General features: G+C 45.9%; 1 protein-coding gene across 13 annotated transcripts in view; it reads right to left on the bottom strand.

Annotated features, from left to right (window-relative positions):
* DENND2B (DENN domain containing 2B) overlaps positions 1-22,722 on the bottom strand; it is a 300,704-nt gene that overhangs the window by 117,599 nt on the left and 160,383 nt on the right. For 11 of the 13 annotated variants that reach the window (XM_053271120.1, XM_053271139.1, XM_053271128.1 and 8 more), the window contains 2 exons: positions 12,308-13,528; positions 1,746-1,882 (listed from right to left, as the gene is read on the bottom strand). In XM_053271120.1, the coding sequence (XP_053127095.1) occupies positions 1,746-1,882; positions 12,308-13,528 (1,358 nt within the window). The remainder of the gene's footprint in view (positions 1-1,745; positions 1,883-12,307; positions 13,529-22,722) is intronic. The other 2 variants (XM_053271199.1, XM_053271208.1) reach the window with 1 other exon arrangement.

Below are 22,722 nucleotides of genomic sequence, written 5' to 3'. Positions count from 1 at the left end.
AAGAGACTCATCAGCAGTTGCCACCAGCTCATCTGTTAGCTACACAGGAACGGGCCTTCTCTGTTGCTGCCCCAAGACTCTGGAATGAGCTCCTTGCTGAAATAAGTGCCTCCTCATCTCTGAAAACCTTTTAAAAAGTCTTTAAAGACACATTTATTCACCCAAGCTTTTCAACTAGACTTGTGGTTTTAAATTGTTTTAAGGTTTTAATTTCTGTTTCAATTTGTTTTATTTTGCTGTACACCACCCAGAGACAGAAGTTTGGAGTGATGTACAAATATAACCAACAAACAAGCAAACAAACTCCATGGCTTTAAAAAAAAAACCCCTCTGATCTCACATTCTGAACACTAAATAGCATTATTTGTGTTTAATTTAGGACAGAAAAGTTTACATGTATTAATTCAGTAATTATATAGATCAAATATATGAGAAACATTTCCATCTTGAAATCAACTGGAAAAATGAGATAACATAGAATTACAATCAGAAGCCTAAAGTTATCAAGACTTGTTGGAGATACCTCACACAAAATAGTTCTCTCTGCCAACTTGGGCTCAAAGAAACAAGCTATAAATAACTTATAATTTATCATTAGCCAGACAGCTCTTTTTGGTTGAGGCAATAGCTGTCTAAAGTTGTGCCGTCAAGTTGGAGTTGACTCCTGGCGACCACAGAGCCATGTGGTTTTCTTTGGTAGAATACAGGAGGGGTTTACCATTGCCATTTCCTATACAATATGAGATGATGCCTTTCTGCATCTTCCTGTATCACTGCTTCCTGATATAGGTGTTTCCCATAGTCTGGGAAACACAGTCTGCAGGGATAGTATGGGAAACATACCAGCAGGGATTCGAACCAGCAACTTCTTGCTCCCTAGGCAAGTTACTTCCTTGCTGCGCTATTAGGTGGCTGAGCATAGCTGTCTACTTGGCCCTAATAAAAAATTAAATTTATTTGGTTAGTCTCTTATGTCTGGGAATTTAGAAAAATTGAACAGAAAGGAAGACACGGATAATAAGGAAAGATGGCATAGCCAGTGCAACTGGATCACTATTCTAAATAAACCAGTTACCTATTTTTCATTAATTTTTAAAAAGAAAAAAAATCATTCTCAATGTATATTATATATGACTATGTCAATGATAAACCTCCCCTTTGAAGCTGGGAGTAGGAGCTGCAAAAACCAGTCAGTTCTCTGTAGCTGTCATTTGTGGGAGAGAAATTTACTTTTCTGCTACCCCAAAAATATACTGTATAGCTGGCAAAGGGAAGACATTAGGAATGCTGAAAAAGGTAGCTACTCCAAAACCGTTTACTCAGATAACTCTTAAGCATAAGCCAGAAACACAGTTCCTACAAGAACCACCCTGCTGTTAGATAGTTCTGCAAACTCTGAATCTATTTTTCCTTCTACATTCATCTATCTAAACCCATTATGGGTCCTAGCCAAAACCTTCAAAAATTATGAGTTAGTCCATGAAAAACATTGTAATGGCTGACCAAGCAATCTGTTTCCAATGAGTCTTCTCAATGAGGTTTGAAGGAATCAAGACCTCCTGCCTGCAGTCCATGAATAATGTGTTTGCTCTGACGCATCAGTCAATTTACTCTTCATTTAACTGCTTCTGGCTGGCAGCAGTTAAGAGCCCTTGTACAGAGCATGTATGTATTCAACAGTTCTTTGCCTGACCACAATTGCTCAACTTCAAGCAGTTGTTTCTTACGTTGCTACAGGTCCTTACCTACAATGTCTTCATAGGCATTCTCTTCTAAAGTGCTTTTAGATCCAGACTTGTGCTGGCTTTCAGTACCATTCTCACTTGGGGAGGTAGGGTACAAGGACTGGAGGCTTGAAGCATCTTCAAACTCAAAGGATTTTCTAAAGGGAGAAAAGAGAATAGAATCATTTTCCGATTGCTTAACACACAGGACTTTAAAGGACAGGTCAGACATAATTTTACCCAAGCCTAAAGTATCAGAAGCAGAGCACGATAGCATGTTCCCTCTTCCATTGCCCCTCCCCTCTCATGCATATGTATTATACTTATTTATTGTATTTTTAAATTGTTTTAATCGTGTTAATGTTTTAATGAGTCGACACTGACTTGACGGCACTTAATCAATCAATCACTATTTTAATGGTTTTTAGATTGTGAACCACCCAGGAACTTTTTTGTATAGGGCGGTATACAAATGTACTAAAGAAATAAAATAAATGCCATCAGAATGCACAGATATTTTCACATACAGCTTATTCTGGATAAACAAACTTACTAAGTATGTAATAAACTGGCAGTTACATAGCTAGTTAGATCTCTAGATCCTTATAAAGTCTAAAGATAAATCCAGCACTCTTACCTTGTCAGATTTAGCAGTTTCACAAAAAAGGAAAAATGAATGGCTAGCATCATAACACTACTTGCATGCTTTTAACAGCAGCCTGCACACAGTGCTAGCCCAAGCTTCCAAAGCACAGGGGCTCTTGCACAAGAGCACAGCTATTTGAGCATACTCTCCCTATGCTCCAGAATGCTACTGGAGCATGGGTGACTGCCAACAGTTAACTAAGAGCTTAGTTAAGCTCTTGTGCAAGAGTGCTCACTTCAGCAGCATGAGGACTAGCATAGAGGCTAGCACAGCATGCACACTGTTGTTAAAAGCACTCATGCAGGATGTCTTAGGCAGGATGTCAACCAATGTCCCAGACCACTAAGGAAGCAACTACTCGGCAAGTAATTTGTTAGACTTTGGTTTTGCCATACCCACAATTTAAAGGTAGTTAGGCATAATTTGAAACACAAGTTTGAGAGTGGTTTCCCCTGCCCCATGATGTGATTTTCAGCCCAACACTGATTCAGCATATCAAATTTGTGTACTTAAGTTTGGGGACCAGGGATAGACAGGGACTTTTGTTGGTGTACCGATCGCCCCGCTGCTCAACAGAGTCCCTAACTGAGCTGCTGGACTTGGTCTTGGACTTGATTTTGGAGTCCCCCAGGCTCATGGTGGTGGGGGACTTCAATGTTCATTTCAGGACCAATTTGTCCAGGGCAGCTCAGGAGTTCATAGCAGCCATGATAACTATGGGCCTATCCCAAGTGATATCGGGACCAATGCACATTGCAGGTCACACGTTTGATTTGATCTTTTACTCCTATCAGGGTGGGTGGGGACTCCTGAGATTTCCCCATTGTCATGGATGGACCACCATCTGGTTAAGGTTGGACTCACAACCACTTCCCACTTTTGCAAGGCTGAAGGGCCTATTAGGATGGTCTGCCCAAGAAGGTTATCGGATCCAATAGGATTTCAAGAAGCCTTGGAGGGATTTAGTGTTGGCTGTGCCGGTAATCCTGTTGATGCCCTGGTGGAGAACTGGAACAGCAAACTCACCGGGGCAGTAGACATGATGCTCCTAAGCATCCTCTCCAACCTGCTTCAAAACTGGCCGTTTGGTATACAGAAGAACTACGGGGGCTAAAGTGGCGAGGTAGACAACTGGAGCACAAGTGGACAAAGACTCAAATCCGACAGATTGCAACATAGAGTGCATTTGAAGATCTATGCTCAGGTGATATGTACGGCAAATAAGTGATTCTTTTCTGTTCATATTGCATCCGCAAGTTCACGTCCAGCGGAGTAGTTCGGGGTTGTGAGAAGGCCAGTATGTGCCCCTCCTCCCTTGAATCAGAATCTGGAAACATCAATTATCTGTTGTGACGTATATAATGAATTCTTTGTGGGGGAAATCTCTAGTATTCAGGCCAACTTGGACTCCGTCTCCACAATTACTTCAGTATCTGATGTGGAGGTGTCCAGTGACTCCTCTTGTGTGGTTAAGTTAGATGAGTTCCAGTTTGTGACTCCTGAGGATGTGGACAAGTTGATTGGAATGGTGCGACCTACCACCTGTTCTCTTGACCCTTGCCCGACATGGCTTATACTGTCTGGCAGGGGGGTTGTTGTAGAAGGCCTGCTAGAGATTATAAATGCCTCTCTGAGAGAGGGCAGGATGCCTCCTTGACTTAAGGAGGCAATTATTAGACCACTTCTGAAGAAGCCTGCCTTGGATCCCTCAGAGTTTAGCAACTACAGGCCTGTCTCCAACCTTTTGTGACTGGGCAAGGTAACTGAGAGGGTAGTGGCCTCCCAGCTCCAGACGGTCTTGGAGGAAACTGATTATCTAGACCCATTTCAAACTGGCTTCTGGGCGGGCTATGGGGTGGAAACTGCCTTGGTCAGCCTTAGGGGTGTGCACGGAACCGTGGAGCTGTGGTCCGGCACTGGAGTGGGGGGTTCCAAAAAGGATAGGGGGGGCTTTACTCACCCTCCCAAGAACGGCGCCGTATTTCTTTGAGCAAGCGGGCGGCATACCTCCCTGCCGCCCGCTTCATTCCCCATCTCGGCGCGGCGCCGGGCTCTCTCCTTACGAATTCTGAATCGGGCGGCAGGGTATCTCCCAGTCCCTGCCGCCCTCTTCAATGCCCCTGCTCGGCTGGCGGCCGCCCCCTTCAAGCCCCCCAAGACCCCTGACGCCCCTTCCCTTCCCATTGCAACGAGGGGTCGGCAGGAGAACTCCCCTGCCGTCCCCGTCCGCTTCCCCAGCTGGGCTGCAAATGGCTTCTAGGAATGGCTCTTTAAATGGCTTCTTTAAAGTTTTTTCTAAAGAAACTTTAGAGAACGGGCGGCGGGAGAACTCCCCTGCCGTCCGCTTCCCCGGCTGGGCTGCAAATGGCTTCTAGGAAGCCTTTTGCGCACGCGCGCAAAAGGCTTCCTAGAAGCCATTTGCAGCCCAGCTGGGGAAGCGGATGGGGACGGCAGGGGAGTTCTCCTGCTGACCCCTCGTTGCAATGGGAAGGGAAGGGGCAGCAGGGGTCTTGGGGGCTTGAAGGGGGCGGCCGCCAGCCGAGCGGGGGCATTGAAGAGGGCGGCAGGGACTGGGAGATACCCTGCCGCCCGATTCAGAATTCGAAAGGAGAGAGCCCGGCGCCGCGCCGAGATGGGGAATGAAGCGGGTGGCAGGGAGGTATGCCGCCCGATTGCTCAAAGAAATGCGGCGCCGTTCTTGGGAGGGTGAGTAAAGCCCCCCCTATCCTTTTTGGAACCCCCCACCCGAACCAAAACCACCCCGTGTCCGGACCGGTCTGGAGGCCTTTAGAATGGCCTCCGAACCGGTCCGTGCACATGACTAGTCAGCCTGATGGATGATCTCCAATTGGGAAGTGTGACTCTGTTGGTCCTTTTGGACCTCTCAGTGGCTTTCAATACTATCGAACAAAGTATACTTCTGGAGCGTCTGAGGGGGTTGGGAGTGGGAGGCACTGCTTTGCAGTGGTTATGCTCCTTCCTCTTGGACAAGTTCCAGATGGTGTCTCTTGGAGACTGTTCTTCAAAATCTGAACTTTTGTATGGTGTCCCTCAGGGCTCCGTATTGTCTCCGATGTTGTTTAACATCTACATGAAACTGCTGGAAGAGATCAGCAGGAGAATTGGTGCAGGGTGCTATCAGTATGCTGATGACACCCAAATCTATTTCTCCATGTCAGCATCATCGGGAGAGGGCATAACCTCCCTAAATGCCTGCCTGGAGGTGGTAATGGGATGGATGAGGGGATAACAAACTGAGACTGAATCCAGATCTGAATCCAGAAGACAGAAGTACTCATTGTGCATGGTTGAAATTCTGGAGATGAGTTTGATCTGCCTGTTCTGGATGGGGTCACAGTTCCCCAAAAAGAACAGGTACACAGTTTGGGAGTGCTTCTGGATCTGAGCCCCTCCCTAGTGTCCCAGGTTGAGGCAGTGGCCAGAGGTGTCTTCTATCAGCTTCGGCTGATATGCCAGCTGTATCTGTTTCTTGAGATAAACTACCTTAGAACAGTGGTACATATGCTGGTAACTTCCAGACTGGATCACTGCAATGCACTCTATGTGGGGCTGCCCTTGTGTGTAGTCCAGAAACTACAGCTGAGTCAGAATGTGGCAGCCAGATTGATCTCTGGGTCATCTGGGAGAGACCATATTACTCCTGTTTTAAAGATCTACACTGGCTGCTGATAGGTTTCTGGGCAAAATACAAGGTGATGTTTATCCTCTATAATAAAAGCCTTGCCTGTCCGTCCATGTCGCCCAGGCGTGTGTCCGTGTCTCCCTCGGCTGTTCTGGGCATACGCGCAGCGCATGCCCAGAACACGCCAAGAGAGACACGACCGCTGGCACCAGCCGCCATGTTGGGTGTCTTGAAGGCGGCGGTGGGCGGCGAGTGGAGGAGGAAAAGGCCAGGCGAGTGGAGGAGGCGGCGGGCCCGGCCGGAGCCGCGGACTCGCCCGGAGGAAGCGGTGGGCTTGGTGGGGGGGAGGCCAGAGAAGACGGCGGCAGGGCCCGGCGAGGCGGCGGGGCCGGCCGCAAGGGCGGGGGAGAGGGCGGGGCAGGGGCTATGGGGAAGGCAGAGACAGCAGCGGGGGGACCAGGAGGGCAGAGGCGGCAGTGGAAGAAAACGGAAAAAAGAGAGGGGAGACAAAGAAAAGAAAGGAAAGGGGAGGCCAGCGGTGGGGCCCCCGCAAAGCGAGGAGGCGGGGGGAAGCCGGCCGAAGACGGCGGCGGCGGGCGGCACTCTTGGCGGCGGCGGAACTCTCCCGTACTAGCGCCCGTTATTTCAACGGGCTTGAAAACACTAGTAACCTATAAAGGCCTAAACGGCTTGGGCCCTGGATATTTAAGAGAACGTCTTCTTCGTTATGAACCCCACTGCCCATTAAAATCATCAGGAGAGATCCGTCTGCAGTTGCCACCAGCTCATCTGGTGGCTACTCAGGGACGGGCCTTCTCCACTGCTGCCCCAAAGATTTGGAACATACTCCCTGCTGAAATAAGAGCCTCCACATCTCTGACTACTTTTTAAAAGTCTTTAAAGGCACATCTATTCACCCAGGCTTTTAACTAAATATTGTTTTAACAGTTTTAACATTGTTTAAAATGTTTTAAGGTTTGAATTGTTGTAGTGTTTTAACTTTTGCTGTACCATTTATTTTGTTTTAACTGGTGTTTTAATTTTTGTTGTCATTTATTTTATCTAATTTTTTAATTTTTTCTCTTTGTTTGCTGTGTTATAAACCATCCAGAGATGTGAAATGTGGGGGGTATAAAAATATATTAAATACATACATACATACATACATACTGCAGAATTGTGCCAGCCCATAAGCTGAACACACATTGACTCCATTGCAACATCCAAACAACAATGGACAGCCATTGTGAGGTGGCTGCACAAGGTATGATGGGGGGAAACTGGCTGCAGGACAATCTTGATGTGTGCTGGGGGAAGAGTGTGCAGAAACCACACTGTATCATTCCTTTCTCTATTTGGCAGTATATTTTGTTTGTTGTATATTTGGAGGCAATTGTCTCAGATACTTCAAGTAGTGATTTTGAGACTGAGGAGCTTGCCTCAGAGACCTTGTATTCCCCATGGCTGCCCAAAGCACAATCTCAGATACAACATTTGTGGGACACTCTGAGGAAGAGGGCTCAATAGCCTACACTGTCTCCAGACCCATTGATTCAAACTTCTCCAGTGCAGAACAGAAACACTTTCCACAGTCCTCTGGAAACCCCTTCCAAAAGTGCCAGCGGAGTTCCTAGTGGTCACTCGGTGGCACTGGAGCATCCAAGCCATGACTCTGCTTCTTCTTCTTCTTCTTTTTTCCCCCTCAGTGGCACGACTCTTCCAACTCACAGCTAAGGACAGTAATCGGGTTTGCACTAGTACTTAAGCAAATAAAAAAGCAGAGATGGGGGGATGATTATTCGATAGGCTCAGCTGAACTCTGATTCATATCTGTGCTCTCTTTGGAGCTCTCCTAGCTCCTGAAGATCTTACCTCTATGTCCCTGGCACCTATAAGTAGCTGCCTTCCTCCTGTCACCTCCTGCTGTGAAGTGCCTCAATGTGGTCTGTGAGGAGAGCAGGCTTAGCCTGCTCTCCCCACAGACGATCGGCAGCAGAGCCCTGGGTGGCTGTGAGGCCCCCAGAAGTCCCAGGATGCTCTGCATGAATGTGCAGGGCATCCTAGAGAGACCTCCAATCCTGGGAGGTTGCTTGCAACCTCCCGGCCAGAGGTCTATTCATGTGTCCCACCACACACCATGGCGACACACAAACAACGAAATGCGGTTAACAGAGCGCCCACTCCGTTAACCTCATTTAAGGGGAGGGTGCTTTAGGCGGGTATTTTAGGAGGGTGCTTGCCCGCGAACCCGGTGGTTCTCACGATCTACAGAAAGCAGGCTAAGCTCCCTTCACCCGTTTTCAATTGATCGTAGGAATAGCCTCACTGTCTGCTTCCTGTTTCCAGTTATCACCTCCGGCTTCACCCAGCATTTCATCAGGCTTTAGCCAGAATAAGATGGTCATTAATCATTATCCATCTTTATTTTAAAAATTGTAAGCCACCCTTCAGAAAATTCTCTCAGGGCAGTGTGGAACAATAAAAATAAATGCAATATAAAAATATACAATAAAACAATAAAAGCACAGTTCCGCATAAAACCGCATCAAAGCAGATTAAAACCAGCAGTAACTAACTAAAAGACTGGGTGAATAAAAGTGGCACATAGTTGGCACCTAGTGAGCCTCTTGGGGAGGGAAGTCCAGAGTCGGAGGGCCAACCAAAAAGGCCCTCTCATTACCCTTCAGACTTTGAGGGGGGATTTGAGGGAGGCCCCTGTAGCAGAACGAAGCATCTGGGCAGGGTCTCGTGATAGTAGACAGCTCTTCAGCTACCCAGGTCCCAAACTGTTCAGAGATTTATAGATATGCACCAGCACTTTGAATTGTGCCCAGAAACTGACCAACCATCAGAGAAGCTGTTTCAAAGCTGGCAAGATAGAGTCAGAACAACTTAGCAATCTCATCACAGCATTCTGTACTAAGCGAACTGAAGTTCTGAAGACTTCTCAGATTCAAAAGCAGCTCTGTGTAATGCATTTTACAGTGATCTACAGAAATAATCACACCAGAGGCAATGTATAATATAATACAATAGTCTCTACTTATTCCCAGCCTATCCTAAAGACATAATAGATAGACTACTGTATTCAAGGGCACAAAAGATCATTGTTGCACGATCCAGACACTGTTCAAGTCAGGGTGTAACAAAAACTTGTGTGCATTGTGTTCTTTGGTCATTCATTAACTTCTGAAATAATTATTTCTAGAACAAGATTTATCTGAGGGAGTGGGGGAAGCATTAACAAGGAAACCGCCCTTGCTGAGATGATAAGCAATACACTTCTGACTACTCAACTTTCTTCCTGTTATTTTCAAATCATTATTATCATGATTTGAAGCAACCCAGAGACAGGTGCTTCTTCTTGGAACAGAATTAGAATTCTTAAATATCCTTTCTCTCAAAGTCCAGGGCTAAATAAATTGTATCAGGTCAAGCTGTTCTGACATTACACTAGTAATAAAATGAGGCACTACTCAGTATACTGAATTTAGAAGATATACTCAAAATATTGCCTAGCAATTCCTTACTTAAAAACTACTTGCAAGATCGATATGTACCAATCCAATTATATTCAAAACTCAGTGGTTTGAATACAAAGAACTGTGGGAAGAGTTACACTTGCACAATGGAGCTTCCCCACACCCTTGGGAACATAGAAAGCTGCCATGTACTGAGTCAGACCATTGGTCTATCTAGCTCAGTCTTGTCTTCACAGACTGGCAGCAGCTTCTCCAAGGTTGCAGGCAGGAATCTCTCTCAGCCCTATCTTGGAGAAGCTGCCAGGGAGGGAACTTGGAACCTTCTGATGCTCTTCCCAAAGTGGCTCCATCCCCTGAGGGGAATATCTTACTCTGCTCTGTAGTCTCCCATTCATATGCAACCAGGGCAGACCCTGCTTAGCTAAGAGGACAAGTCATGCTTGCTACCACAAGACCAGTTCTCCTCTCCTTCCTGAGGCAGCCCTGTGCACACACACCTCAAACCCCCACCTGTGAGGGCAGGCGACTCTCCAGGACAGCATATGGTGCTGTGCATGGGGCTTAAGATGGAGTGGGATGGGGGGTGGGGAAATGGCAGAAATCAGAGACATCACTTCGCACAAATGCAATGTCTTCCTCTCACACAAGCAGCTCTTTAAATCCAAACCAGTATTTGGAAAACAGAGTACAGCTTCAGTTTACCTCCTCCAAGAGGAAGTAGAACATTATATATACCATCCTCATCATTGCCATCAGTACCCACAGTTAAAATCTGACCAGTAGTTGTAAAATGAAATTGTACAAAATCAAAATATGAGAATGCTTAAGCCAATGATTTATTAGTAATTTAGTCTTGCTTGGGTTTGGTTGCTTGTGTGTGTGTTTTTTTAATTTGAGTTTGGATCCCGCAGGATTTCACTTCCAACTACGTGAGAATTCTACCTCACCAAAATACGTTGGCGGGGGGAGGGGGGGAGTTGCCCTTTAAATCAATTGCAAGTGTATTTTTTATTCTTTTAAGCAGTGGATGATTAAATCAATAGCAGCTCATAAAGTGTTTATATGTTTTATACCTTCTGCATCCATTGTTGATGTTCTGAAAAAGTTAAACATCTATGGAATAACACTAGCTTTCATTCCAGGATTTAAAGGACTTAAAGTTACCTTCCAAAGCAGCAGAGATAAATGTCAACAGACATGGATCTGTGTCACGTGCATATACATCCTCTGAGATTTCTTGATATTTAAATAGGTAAATTTGTGGTTGTTTCAGTTCTAAATATCTTTCCTCACAAGAATGCATTTGCTTGTTGCTATTGATAAAGTCATAGAGGCTATTCTCACGACCAGGCTAAATCAAGCTAGAGGAGCCTAGCCCGATTTCGCCTGGTCGCGAAAACCATCGGGCTCACAGGCGAGCCTGGTGGTTTCCAACCAGGTAACCCGGTAAGGAACCCCTGCCCTTAAACCAGGTTTGCGGAGCGAGCACTCCACAAACCCCGTTTTTAAAATTGTGTGTTGCCATGGCTACACACAAGTAGACCCCCGGCAGGGAGGTTAAATACAGCCTACTGGCTCGGGGGGCTCTCCAGCATGCCCTGAGCACTCACACAGGGCATGCTGGAACTTCTGGGGGCCGTGCAGCCCCCAATCCCTACAGCCCCCACCGGCTCCGTGACGGAGCCATCAGTTGTATGGGCAGCAGATCCGGCCACCCAGGGCTGCCTGGGGATCGTCTGCGGGGAGAACGGGCTAAGACCCGTTCTCCCCACAAACCCCATCTGGCCAGTCTCACTGATCATGAGACTCGCCTCATACTCAGGGCTGTGTGTATTCTGGGAATCTGTGCCAATACTGTGCAAACCAAAAGTGGAGCTCAGTAGGATTTCTAGTGGTCTGGGAGTAGCGTTCATTATGCTGCATCTTCCCCATGAACAACATAAGCAGAATAACCTGTGCGAAAAATAAGCAAATGTATGCATGTTTATGTAAAACTCATTTTTACAGGTGCAGAACATGTTACGTTGCTACAGAATATCTTGTTTCGGTTGCTTTTTCTTCTTGTGCAGTGTGTATACAACCCTGGTCTGCTCACAATGCCAGGATGATTTATGCTCCACCTACTCATGACGAATGGTATGAATTTGCCAGGGTGACTCAGCATAAATTACTACCAAGATGGCTGACCAATCACAAACAGAAGCCAAGGGCTATTTAGGGAAACTATGTATAAGGCTGCCAAATGTCCCTTTCTTATAAAGAATCACTTTTAAAACTGTAATATTTAACACAAACACCTTGTAGGGAGGACCAATTAACAACTGTTCAGTCTGGATACGAGAGAGCCAGGTTCAAATCCCCACAACCATGAAATTCATTGAAAGGTCTTGGGCATAATCCTACCTCATAAAGTTACTGTGAAGAAAACTAAAAGCAGTAAAGCTCTTCGTACACTCAAAATTGCTACAAAAGTAATAACATATGCTCCTTATTTCAGAACTCTGCAGTCCCACAAAATAAAAACCACGAATCTCAATTATCTTTTGTTGTGGTTGTTAAAATAAATGTTCCTCTAGCAGCTGCAGCTGTTAGCAAACTCTCATATCCTTTGGGGGCAACAAAATGCATATGACAAACCCCAACTTGCAGGGCACACACAAGGCATTCATATGTATAGCACAAAAGCTCCAATCAAATTAAGCTTTCATTCATTCTCATCTGAAAGGTACTACCTTAAAAGGAGAAGTCTCTTCTTATGCAGAAATGACTGCATAATATTTAAAATTATTTGAGAATAGATCTCCATCTTTACCTATTTTGGGATTTTCTGTGAAAGCGTGACTCTTTTTTCTGTCTCCTGGTGACAGGAGGCGCAGGGGTTGATGGGAGAGGGGGAGGAACAGCAGTCATAGGTGAAGGAGGTAGACCATTGCTTGGTTTACTTTTATGATTCTTGTCAGCTTCGTACTCAAAGGTGCGTTTGGGCTTGGGCACAGGGTTTACCGCTGTGTTAACCAGGCTCTCAGGAAGCAGCTTAGGACTAACAGAACTAATAGTAGCATTAAGTCCTTGTTGTGTTTTACCAGTTTTCTCAGTCTCAGCTGGAGTCTCTGGATTACTCCCACAAGTAACATTCCCTGCTTTGCTATCAGTTGCATTCTCAGTTAAGCCCTCGGGAATACCCAAAGTCACAGACTTTTTTCTTCCTCTGTCAACACTATAGCAGCTACTTGGCAACTGAGGAAGACCCCTGCCAGGCTGTTCTTTTAATGCCTGTTCAATTTTCTGAATTCTGTTTAGCACAGCAGAACTCTCTTTTCTGGCATGTCCTTTGAGGAAAGCATTTGAAGATTCACTTCTGCTTGGCCTCTTTTCAAACCTGTGGCAGGAATCTCTGTCCAGGAACTCCTCCTCCTCTGTTTCTGGGTAGGAGCATTCAGAAATCGTTCGGCTCATCCTTCGGAACCCTTTGTATTCAAAGGTCTTTTCACTGCAGGGAGAAGGCAGCATACTAGGGCAGCCCTCACTGCCTGATCTATCCCCAACATCCCTCTTGTCCAAGCATACGCTCATTCTAGGGGAAGGTTCTTTGCGGCACTCCCATTCCGATATCTTTTGCCTGATATCTAGTGCTTGGGAGTGGACACTGACTCTGCTGAGGGAAAGGTTCCTCAGGTTAGTTGCAGTTCCCAAGGAGAGAGTGCTCCGTGTAAGCTGACGATTGTCTACTGCCTCCCCATCTTCAGCTTCCTTGGGAGCCTCCTTTTGGTCTTCAGTCTGGAAAATGGAGAGCCTTTTGTCCAAGCATCCAATGCTGACAGCTTTGAGGGGGTGGTTTGGAGATTCAGTGTCTGAGGGGGAAGTGGAAGTGCTTCTCAAGGTAATTCCCCAGTTAGTCCGATCCTTGAGGAGGACTCTGGAATTGGAAACTTTGGTGAAACTGCTGGAGCGGCAGGAATCCTCACTGTCACTGAGGGGATATGTCGGGCTTCTTGGCTGATACAGAAGAGGTGGTGGAGAGACTGATTGGCATCTGAAAGTAAGAAGAAAAACACGAATCAGCTACCTGGCTACCTAATTGACTCAGCACTTATTCGTAAGATCCAAACTTAAGGGCTGTACCATACTTATGAATTTTCTGGAAATGCATGTTTGGTATCAGAATAATGTTCTTTTGTTTCTTCTTTTAAATAAGCAAACTGTTCTTGGTGCACAGATTGTGTGATTTTCACACCTTTCAAAGAAAATTGGAATTACCTCCTTGTAAGATCTGACTAGTCACCTTACAGTAAGTGGCGCAGCAGGGAAATGCTTGACCAACAAGCAGAAGGTTGCCGGTTCAAATCCCCGCTGGTACTATATCAGGCAGCAACAATATAGAAAGATGCTGAAAGGCATCATCTCATACTGCGCGGGAGGAGGCAATGGTATACCCCTTGTGTATTCTACCAAAAGAAAACCACAGCGGTCGGCACCAGGAGTCAAAATAGACTTGACGGCACACTTTAAGATCTGACCAACATTTTTCAAGTTGAATGTTCAGTTTTATCACAGTGACCAATCAGATGTCTTTGGAAGCTCAAAAGCAGAGCATGGATGCTGCTGTTTGTGCCCAGTTCTGGTCTTAAGAGATATGCTTCCTTTGAACATGAAGGTTCCATTTAGCTATCCAGGCCAAAACCTGTCCTCTCTTAATTTGTCTAATCCTATTTTAAGAAAAGAACTGGACATTATACAAATGCATATAATGAAGTTTGTGTTATTTTGTTCATTTTCCTTTTCTTTCTTTTAAATGAAAAGCAGTAACTGGGAGATACTTACCCTTTCTCTGCTGGTCATTGTTCTTGATCAAATTAACCCTTGCAAGCTACTCCCTCTGCCTCAGAGAACAAAGAAAAAATCAGCTGGGGCTTTTATAAACAGCAGGGTTTACTGGGAGGCTTTACTGTGAACTCAAAGTTGTCTCCAAAAACCGACACAAATAGTGGATTATTTTATTCCGGATATAAACCAGGCTACACTCTAATACTGAGTGAAAATCCTGAATTGTGTGTGAACCATAGGTGGAACGGGGGGGGGGCAGGCAGGGCACGTGCCCTAGGCACCACTGAGGTGGGGGCACCACGCCAGTTCCTGCCACCCCCACCCCACCCCATTGCCCACCTGCCCAGCCCCAGGGCCCCTCAGCCACTTGCCTCCAGCTCCGGCCTAGGATCGGCAACGAGGCCTAGGATCGGAGCAGCCTGCAAACTGCAGAGCTCTTCTCTCCCCGCCTCTCAGCTGATCGGCGGGTGGGCGGGGCTTCCAGAGAGGCCTCCAAGTAGGCCTCCCTGAAGCCTGAACTCGGCAGGCCCCAGCAAGCCAGGAAGGAGGCTGGCAGAGCTCCCAGCAGCAGACCAGACCATCCAGCACAGCTTTTGCAAGGTAGGCTGTGAATTCCTTTTTGTGGTTACCCCCATATATAGGGATCTGCTTGCCATAGGGCTTTGATATGGGTGGTGGGGCGAGACTGAGAAGTCTCTGAATATTTAATTTAAAACAGACTGAAAAATGTGCTGGCTTTAAAAACAAAAACTATATAAGGCCTATAAGTGGCTTGTTTCATGTCAGAAAATTACAAAAACTTCTGGAACAAATATTTATTTATTCATTCATTTATTCTTTCATTCATTTACAAATGCACTTATGTTCAAGTTGTTTTGCAACCCAGAAGGTCTGAGTGAGAACTGTGAAGCATGTGTTGTGCTTTTATTTTATTTTATTTTTCTTGTGTGTGAACTGCTCTCCAATAACTTGCAGGGACTTCAGGGTAAATCTGGCCGACATGTGAATGCAGCTCCTCCATTCCAGAGGAGATGTGTGTTAAAGCGCTTTAAAAGCCTCGTGTGAAAAACCTCCTGGAATCAAACTTTACTGAATTTGTTCAGAATTCTGAGAAAACAAACATAGGCTCACCCTGCATGGTTGAAAGTCTCCTTTGCTAATCTGCAGCGAGGGGGCCATTTTAATCATTAGCGTTGCTAGTGTGTTCTAGGCATTAAAAGTAGCACAAATATATAGTACTCAATGTATATCACTATATACTGTGAAGTGTGCATGTTTGTATTCAGTGAAATGTATTTCCAGGCAGCATACTTATTTTGAAATATCAGACTTAAATCCTTGGCGGCCTGGGATGTGTGGAGGCCCTGGACTTTGATGGGCTGGGGGCCCATTTTAAAATCTCATCTTGGCCCATTCCAACCTTGCTATGCCCCTGGCGGTCACTAAACATGGGTTTCTGCACAACACCTGCACAGAAGAAACTTCCATGTAGAAAATGTGTCTCTTGTAAATTGACCCTGAATTTTCCATCCATGACTGGGATATTTGAGAGTTAGAGTCAATAATAAAAGAACAGCACACTGCTTGGGACAGGAACGGGCAAATTACAATGATTTCTTAGTCTGGCAGGGGCTGGTTTTGGCCCTGGCAGAACTTGGCTGCCTGCTCCTGTTGCAAATGCCTCTGTCTAGTGTGGCAAACTAATGTCTCTTCCTCCCTCTTGGTGTCAAAGTTAGCACTGGTGTGGTGAATGCACATATACCCCATCATGAGCCAACAGTCATCATAAGACAAAGGCTGGCAGGAATCATTCACTGGTTTATAAACACCCCACCACCACCACCACCACCTTCTTCTTCCCCTATTTTGCTAGTGGCTATTTGGGCAGGTGATCCTCTAGGACAAAGTCATGTTTTTTGAAAAGAATGAGATGAGACAGAGAAAATGACACTTGGAATCCTCACATAACTCCTGACTGTTGTTCTAAGTCTTTTACAGAGATGGCTCATATTTTCAGGTTTTGATCAACAACCATGTCTAGATGGTACAGTGTTCCTTTTAACAAGGATTTCCAGATATTGTTGACTACAAGTCCCATCATTCCTGCTTGGACAGGGGCGCAATTTCAGTGCTTGCCCTAGGCGCTATTTCCCCTAGTTACGCCTCTGGTGTGAACTGCTCCCCGATAACTCAAAGCAGGGACCAAGCCACCATTGGGCCAACGGATTCAAAGAACCCGTGCCGTGCCCAATCAGGGGCCGTGCCTCGTGGCCCCGACATGCCCCACGCGTCTGACATCAGACACGGGGGTGCAGGTTTAGCTTGTGAGTGGGGGCCGTGTGGCCCCTTCAGAAGTTAAATCCCAACTCCCGAACTGAGCGTCAAGGCTCCATTCGGGAGCCAGACCATGCCCCTGCGTCTGACGTCAGATGCGAGGGTGTGGCTAGCCCTCGCACTTGATGTCAGACGTGGGGGACGGGGTCATCAGGGCCACCGCCGGTGGTCAGGCTCCGCCTCTGACTCACAGGGACTTCAGGGTAAATCTGGGCGATATGTGGATGCACTCCCTACATTCCGGAGGATATGCGAGTTAAAGGGCTTTAAAAGCCCTGTTATTTTGGTCAAGAAAAATGACCATTGGAGGAAGGATTAAACACCTCCTCCACTCAACATCACAGACTCGTGAGTCTGCATGTATGTATGTTTCACTTAACCCTAATAATATGCACACAGCACTTGTGTATATTGTTTAGTTTGCCCTTGAGCTAAATACCTGCCAGTCTAACCTTTAAATACAAATAGGGTGGCTTGTTTGGTCTGACTGACAAATAGGGTGGTAATCCAATATACCCTGCCCCCCGCCGCCAAAAAAAAAAGATCCACTTCCACTAAGTCTGACTACCCCATCCCTCAAGTGTAGCTATTATTGGGTGGTTTAAAGATGCTGGTAATCATTTTGTAGAATCATCTGCTGAAGACAGCTCTTGAAAAGACAGTGGCTGGCATCCTGACTAACAAGGCTTAGGGAGGTGGCCGCAGGCAGCTGTGGAAGGAAAAGGAGATCATCATCCTGCCCCCCCATGCTTCACATGTGCTGGCTTTAGTCTGGAAAACAACACTGCTAACCCCTGCTAACTTGGCAAAGAGGTACCTTTTAAAGTGGTGATTCTATTTTATTTAGCAGGGAGAGAGTAACTGGCCCTATCTCCAGTGACTGTTGCTGGTGTCTATCTTATGTTATGCCAGCAGCCCACCCTACCAAAGAAGCTGAGGTAAGGAGTGTCCTGGTCTCTAGAATGTCTTCAATGCACTGCATAAGCAGCATAGTGCACTGTGGGCTTCCTAGAGGCCGGGCTTCCTTCCCCTGGCCTCTCTCTTGCTGCTCTGTTCACTGCAATGTTAATCGTGTGAACACGTGGCATGGTGGGAGGAAAATCAAGCCAGATGTGTGGGGGAAAGTAAGAACACGCCTGCCTCCTCCCCTCACCCCCGACCCGAGGATAAATGGTTGTGTGAACGACCTTAATATGGAGCAGCAAAAATATTTCTTTTCAAGTCAAATTTGCATCTGGATATCAGAGATATCATAGATTTTGTCTGATATCCTGACTACCAAAATGAATATGTAAAGAGGGACTTTTCATGTGTGCAACTCCCCCAGTTCCTCTGTACATGCACTGTTGCACAAGCAGCTGAAATATCCCCACTCTGCCCATGCTCCAGAAGCACACTGAAAGAGAGGAAACAATCTCTGGCTCTCAGGAATGTGTTTCTTCTCTTTCAGATGCTGCCCGCATCACTGTGTTTCTCTCCCCATAACACCCTTCATTGCGCCTAGGATCTGGCTCTCAGATGCCGGAAGGCAATCAGCCTTCCTGATTTGGCATTCCTGATGCCCTAGATATAAAAAAGTAATTGCAATGGTTCAGGAGGAGGAGGAGAAGCAGCACTGGGATAACAAGCTGCATAACTGATATCTGGTAAGCATATTAGTACAGACTTAGCTTCCAAGTCTGAGGGAACTCCAGAGAAGTTCCACGTACAAGTGAATGGGAGTAGCCATGGGCAATCAGACACCTCCCTTTCTGGTCTTGTGGTAGCAAGCATGACTTGTCCCCTTAGTTAAGCAGGGTCCACCCTAATTGCATTTGAATGGGAGACTACATGTGAGCACTGTAAGATATTTCCCTTAGGGGATGCAGCCGCTCTGGGAAGAACATATAGGTTCCAAGTTCCCTTTCTGGCATCTCCAAGATAGGACTGATAGAGATTCCTGCCTGCAGCCTTGGAGAAGCCACTGCCAGTCTGTGTAGACAACACTGAGGCTAGATGGACCAATGGTCTGACTCAGTATATGGCAACTTCCTATGTTCGTATTATGAGGGAGAAACATCCCCCTATGCATAATGTATGGGAATCACTGGCCATTAAGAACAAAAGAGCTTGAATTAAGAGCAACATGACTGCCTTTGTGTTCTGTACCTGAATACTAGTGAGAGCTTCGAGGACCCTAGGCTAATCAAACCCTTTGTTTTGTTATGCGAAATTAAAGGTCATTTCCAACATAGATGTGTACCTCACCCTGCCTGAAAGACAGGAACATTCTATAAGGAGGATGACAGTTTTTCCAGTCCAATATGTGCTCATGTTTGTGCTCAAATCCTCCCTGTTACATGTGCCTCGCTGAACCCCTCAAACATCTCAGTGCACTCCAAGTTCCAGAAGGCTCTGACTTAATGTTGGGCGCCTAAGTAGCCTAAATCCACGCTGCCTCTCCACTGTACCAAAACTGTCGCTGACTTGGCCCCTTCCCTTCCATTTCCATTGCGGAGGCTCTTCTGAAGTGGGTCACCATGTGTGTCCCACCCGTGTGACCCATCATTTCAGACGCTTGCTTCTTTGACCTGCCGAGACCCCTCAGACCCTTCCATAACCTAAAGCAGGCCTGCTCAACTTAGGCCCCCCAGCTGTTTTTGGACTACAACTCCCATAATTCTCAGCCACAGCAGCCAATAGCCAGGGATTATGGGAATTGTAGGCCAACATCTGCAGGAGGGCCGAAGTTGAGCAGGCCTGACCTAAAGGAACAGACAATTTGCCTTCTTCCACACAGAGAAGGATGACAACCTTCCCATCAATTCACACCAGCTATGCAGACAGATTAGGATAGATATTTGATTGTGACTCACTCTGTTTCTCTTTGTCTATCACTCCCTCATCTCTCTCCCTGATTTCTCAATGTTAGGAACCTCAGTTTATATCAACTGGAATTGGGTATTCTGCTTAAGGATCAGCAAGCATCCTGTTGTTGGGATCTCTGTCATTGGTTTCATGACAGATAGCCAATTACTTCTTTAGTCTTGTGTGCTTCTGTGAGCTTTAATAAATTTAACCCTTATTTTTAAAAGAAATGTATCTTGAGTCAGTTACTGCCTCTGAGGTACCCTAACTCTGATTTTGCCTTTACTCACAATGAACTTCCCAGCTACTTTGTTTGCACTCTATTCTAGCTAATTCCCCTGCATTAGTCAAAAGAATAGTCTCAGAGTGTGGCTGTGGCAACAATCACACATCTGAGCAAATGGGGTGTAACAGAGCACTTCCAGAGCAGGGATGCTTCTACCTCTTGCACAACAGGACATGTGTAGAGGGACAGGGGGAGTTGCACGCAAGCACCAGTTGGGTGTCTCCACAGCCCTTCTCTCATGTGCACTTCAGTACTCAGGATGTCAAGGATGCTTAAGAAAAGTGTTCAAATATATTCGTTTAAGAAAAGGTGTTCTGGCCTTTACTCTCCCAAGTTTCTTGCTTGCTTCAGATTATTCTGTCTCCAGCAGCATATAAAATAAATTGGTCTGTGTTTAGAAATACACCAGTTCAAGGGGGGGGGGTACATGTGAAAAGGTAGAGAAGCTCATCACAATCCGGGCAAATCTTCAGTTTTCAGAGAAGTCCATGAAGATGATAAAAATGAAGGATCATCAGAAGCTGAGACTGTTGATAGTGATAGCTCAGAAAGTGAGACTGATTAGACAATGTTCCACATGGCAAAAACTTGTCCTTGCATTTTTTCATTCTTTTTCCTCTTTCTGAAAATGGGTGCTTTCTGTATTTGCTTGACACCAGGAGTGGAGTGGAGTGGGGACAGGCAGGGATGGAGCACTGGTATTTTTCAGCTTCTCAGACATGGCCATGGGGGCTGTCATAGAGAGTGCCTGCACTTCTGAATTGGCAACTACATTACAGCTTGACACTGGAGGAAACTAAGTCCAGAACACATCATAACATTTTTGTTTTCCTATAATGTTGGTAGTGGGTCTAGATACAGTGCAGCAGCCTGCTGATCCAAGAGCAGGGTTTGCACGCTCATTCTGTGCATCCCCAACAGTGTCCTCACTTCTATCAAGCTTGCAGCACTCCATGGCTCTTGTTTCATCATTGCAGCAACAATCCTCCCATTGGTAATAATGGGAGGCTAGTCAATGTAATGATGATGAAAGAATCAGTAGTGACAGCACCTTTGCGAACTCACTTGAAGTGAAGACCAGCTTTGGGGATGCACAGAGCAAGTGCCCTGCTCTTGGATCAATAGGGCACTTCACTTTAAGTAGCCAGTTGCTTCTGTTTTCAGCTTTAACCTTTTGCCGGCTTCTCATAAACTGGCAAAAACTAAGAGACGCTAAATTACTTGGAGTTCTGCAACTTGTAATCCATTTGTAACAAAAATGAAGAACATTTAAAAGTAAGTTCAATTAGTACCTTTGTACTTATTGTCTGAATAAACTATAATTCTAAATACAATATACAAAACATGATTAATGTTATGAGCAAAGCAGGGTATATATAATAAATTTTATGTTCCTAAAGAAACAGAGTGAGTTTAGAACTGTAAACGGCGTTTTAAAAGAAAAGAAAGAAAGAAAGAAAGAAAGAAAGAAAGAAAGAAAGAAAGAAAGAAAGGAGTATCACATATATTTCAATTTTCCCCAAAATGTCCTGGTTCCCCCCTGCCACCAAATAAATTGAGAGGAAACAAATTTTCTCCATAACTTCAACATTTCCAAATATTTTATATCTCTACTGCAAACTTTGGGGCTTTTTCATAGTGTCCAGGTTTTTCCTCCTGCCTCCTCTTTTGTTTTGCTTAATATCCAGCCTGAGGAGCTGTTCTGGGGAATGTGAAATCTTGTTCATTAATTTGAGATGTTTTAGTTGATCTTAATAAAGACATTACTGAACTCTTACTGTTGAGCTTTATCCCATTTCCAGTCTAAAAGGCGAGAAATAAAAGTGATGACTCACTTGCTGGGAAAAGAATTTAAGAAATAAATTCTCCATAAAACTCTAATCTTCTGTTAACTGGTTTATGTAATGAAGTGTTATCTTATACAGCTTCTACCTTTCAGTAGCTTGGGGAATTTCCTTGTCACTTGAGCCAGGTATTTAACAGCAAAGGGAGTTAATAAAAGGCAACACCTCAGGCACTGATGATAATCTCCAACAGTTGATCATTTCAATTCAGTGGGTTGTTTTGCATGTGTGTTTGGAATTTTCCTCCATTTTTTCTTCATTTCTAGTTGCTAAGTAAATGAAACAATCAATATGTGCTGATTTTTGCTTTATATAGTTTGTAATGTATATTTTTTTGCCCCAGAATCAGCTGTGAAACACATATGCACTACAAAAACAAGCAGCAAGGTATTTCAAAACATTGTGGGGCTATTCTGAGGATCTGCAAAAATTGGGCTAGGAGAGCCTAGACCAATTTTTGCAGATCATCAGAACCACCGGGCTCAGCTGCAAGTAGGGATGTGAACGGAACCACAGAAGCATGGTCCGGCACTGAGGGGACTGTCTCTTTAAGCGGGGTGGTGGTAGTACTCCCCCCCCCCCGCCGCCGCTCTTCCTCCTCTGGCGCTGGTGCTTTTAAAAATCTTCTTGGGGCGGCAGAGTTCCTCCCTGCCTCCCCTGCCCCCGTCGTTGTCCTTCTAAGCTTGAAACGAAGAAGAGCTAGCGGCGCGCATGCACCCTTCGCTGTGCACGCGCTCATCTTTGCCGCTGGCACGCGCGCCCCACATACATCATGCAGCACACGTGCCAGCAGCGAAGACGAGCGCACGCGCCGCAAAGGGCGCATGTGCGCCGCTAGCTCTTCTTCGTTTCAAGCTTAGAAGGACAACGACGGGGGCAGAGGCGGCAGGGAGGAACTCTGTCGCCCCAAGAAGATTTTTTAAAGCACCAGCACCGGAGGGGGAAGAGCGGCGGGTGGGGGGGAAGTACTACCACCACCCCGCTTAAAGAGACAGTCCCCCGCCCTTCCGGACCGCCGGAATTCCGGACCGGTCCGGAGGGCTTTTCCATTGCCCCGAACCGAACCTTGCACACTACTAGCTGCAAGCCCTG

This window comes from Hemicordylus capensis, chromosome 1 (assembly GCF_027244095.1).
Source record: "Hemicordylus capensis ecotype Gifberg chromosome 1, rHemCap1.1.pri, whole genome shotgun sequence".
In the NCBI taxonomy this organism is placed as follows: Eukaryota; Metazoa; Chordata; class Lepidosauria; order Squamata; family Cordylidae; genus Hemicordylus; species Hemicordylus capensis.
Note: the sequence above shows the minus strand (reverse complement) of the source record. Positions and strands in the feature narration are given on the sequence as shown.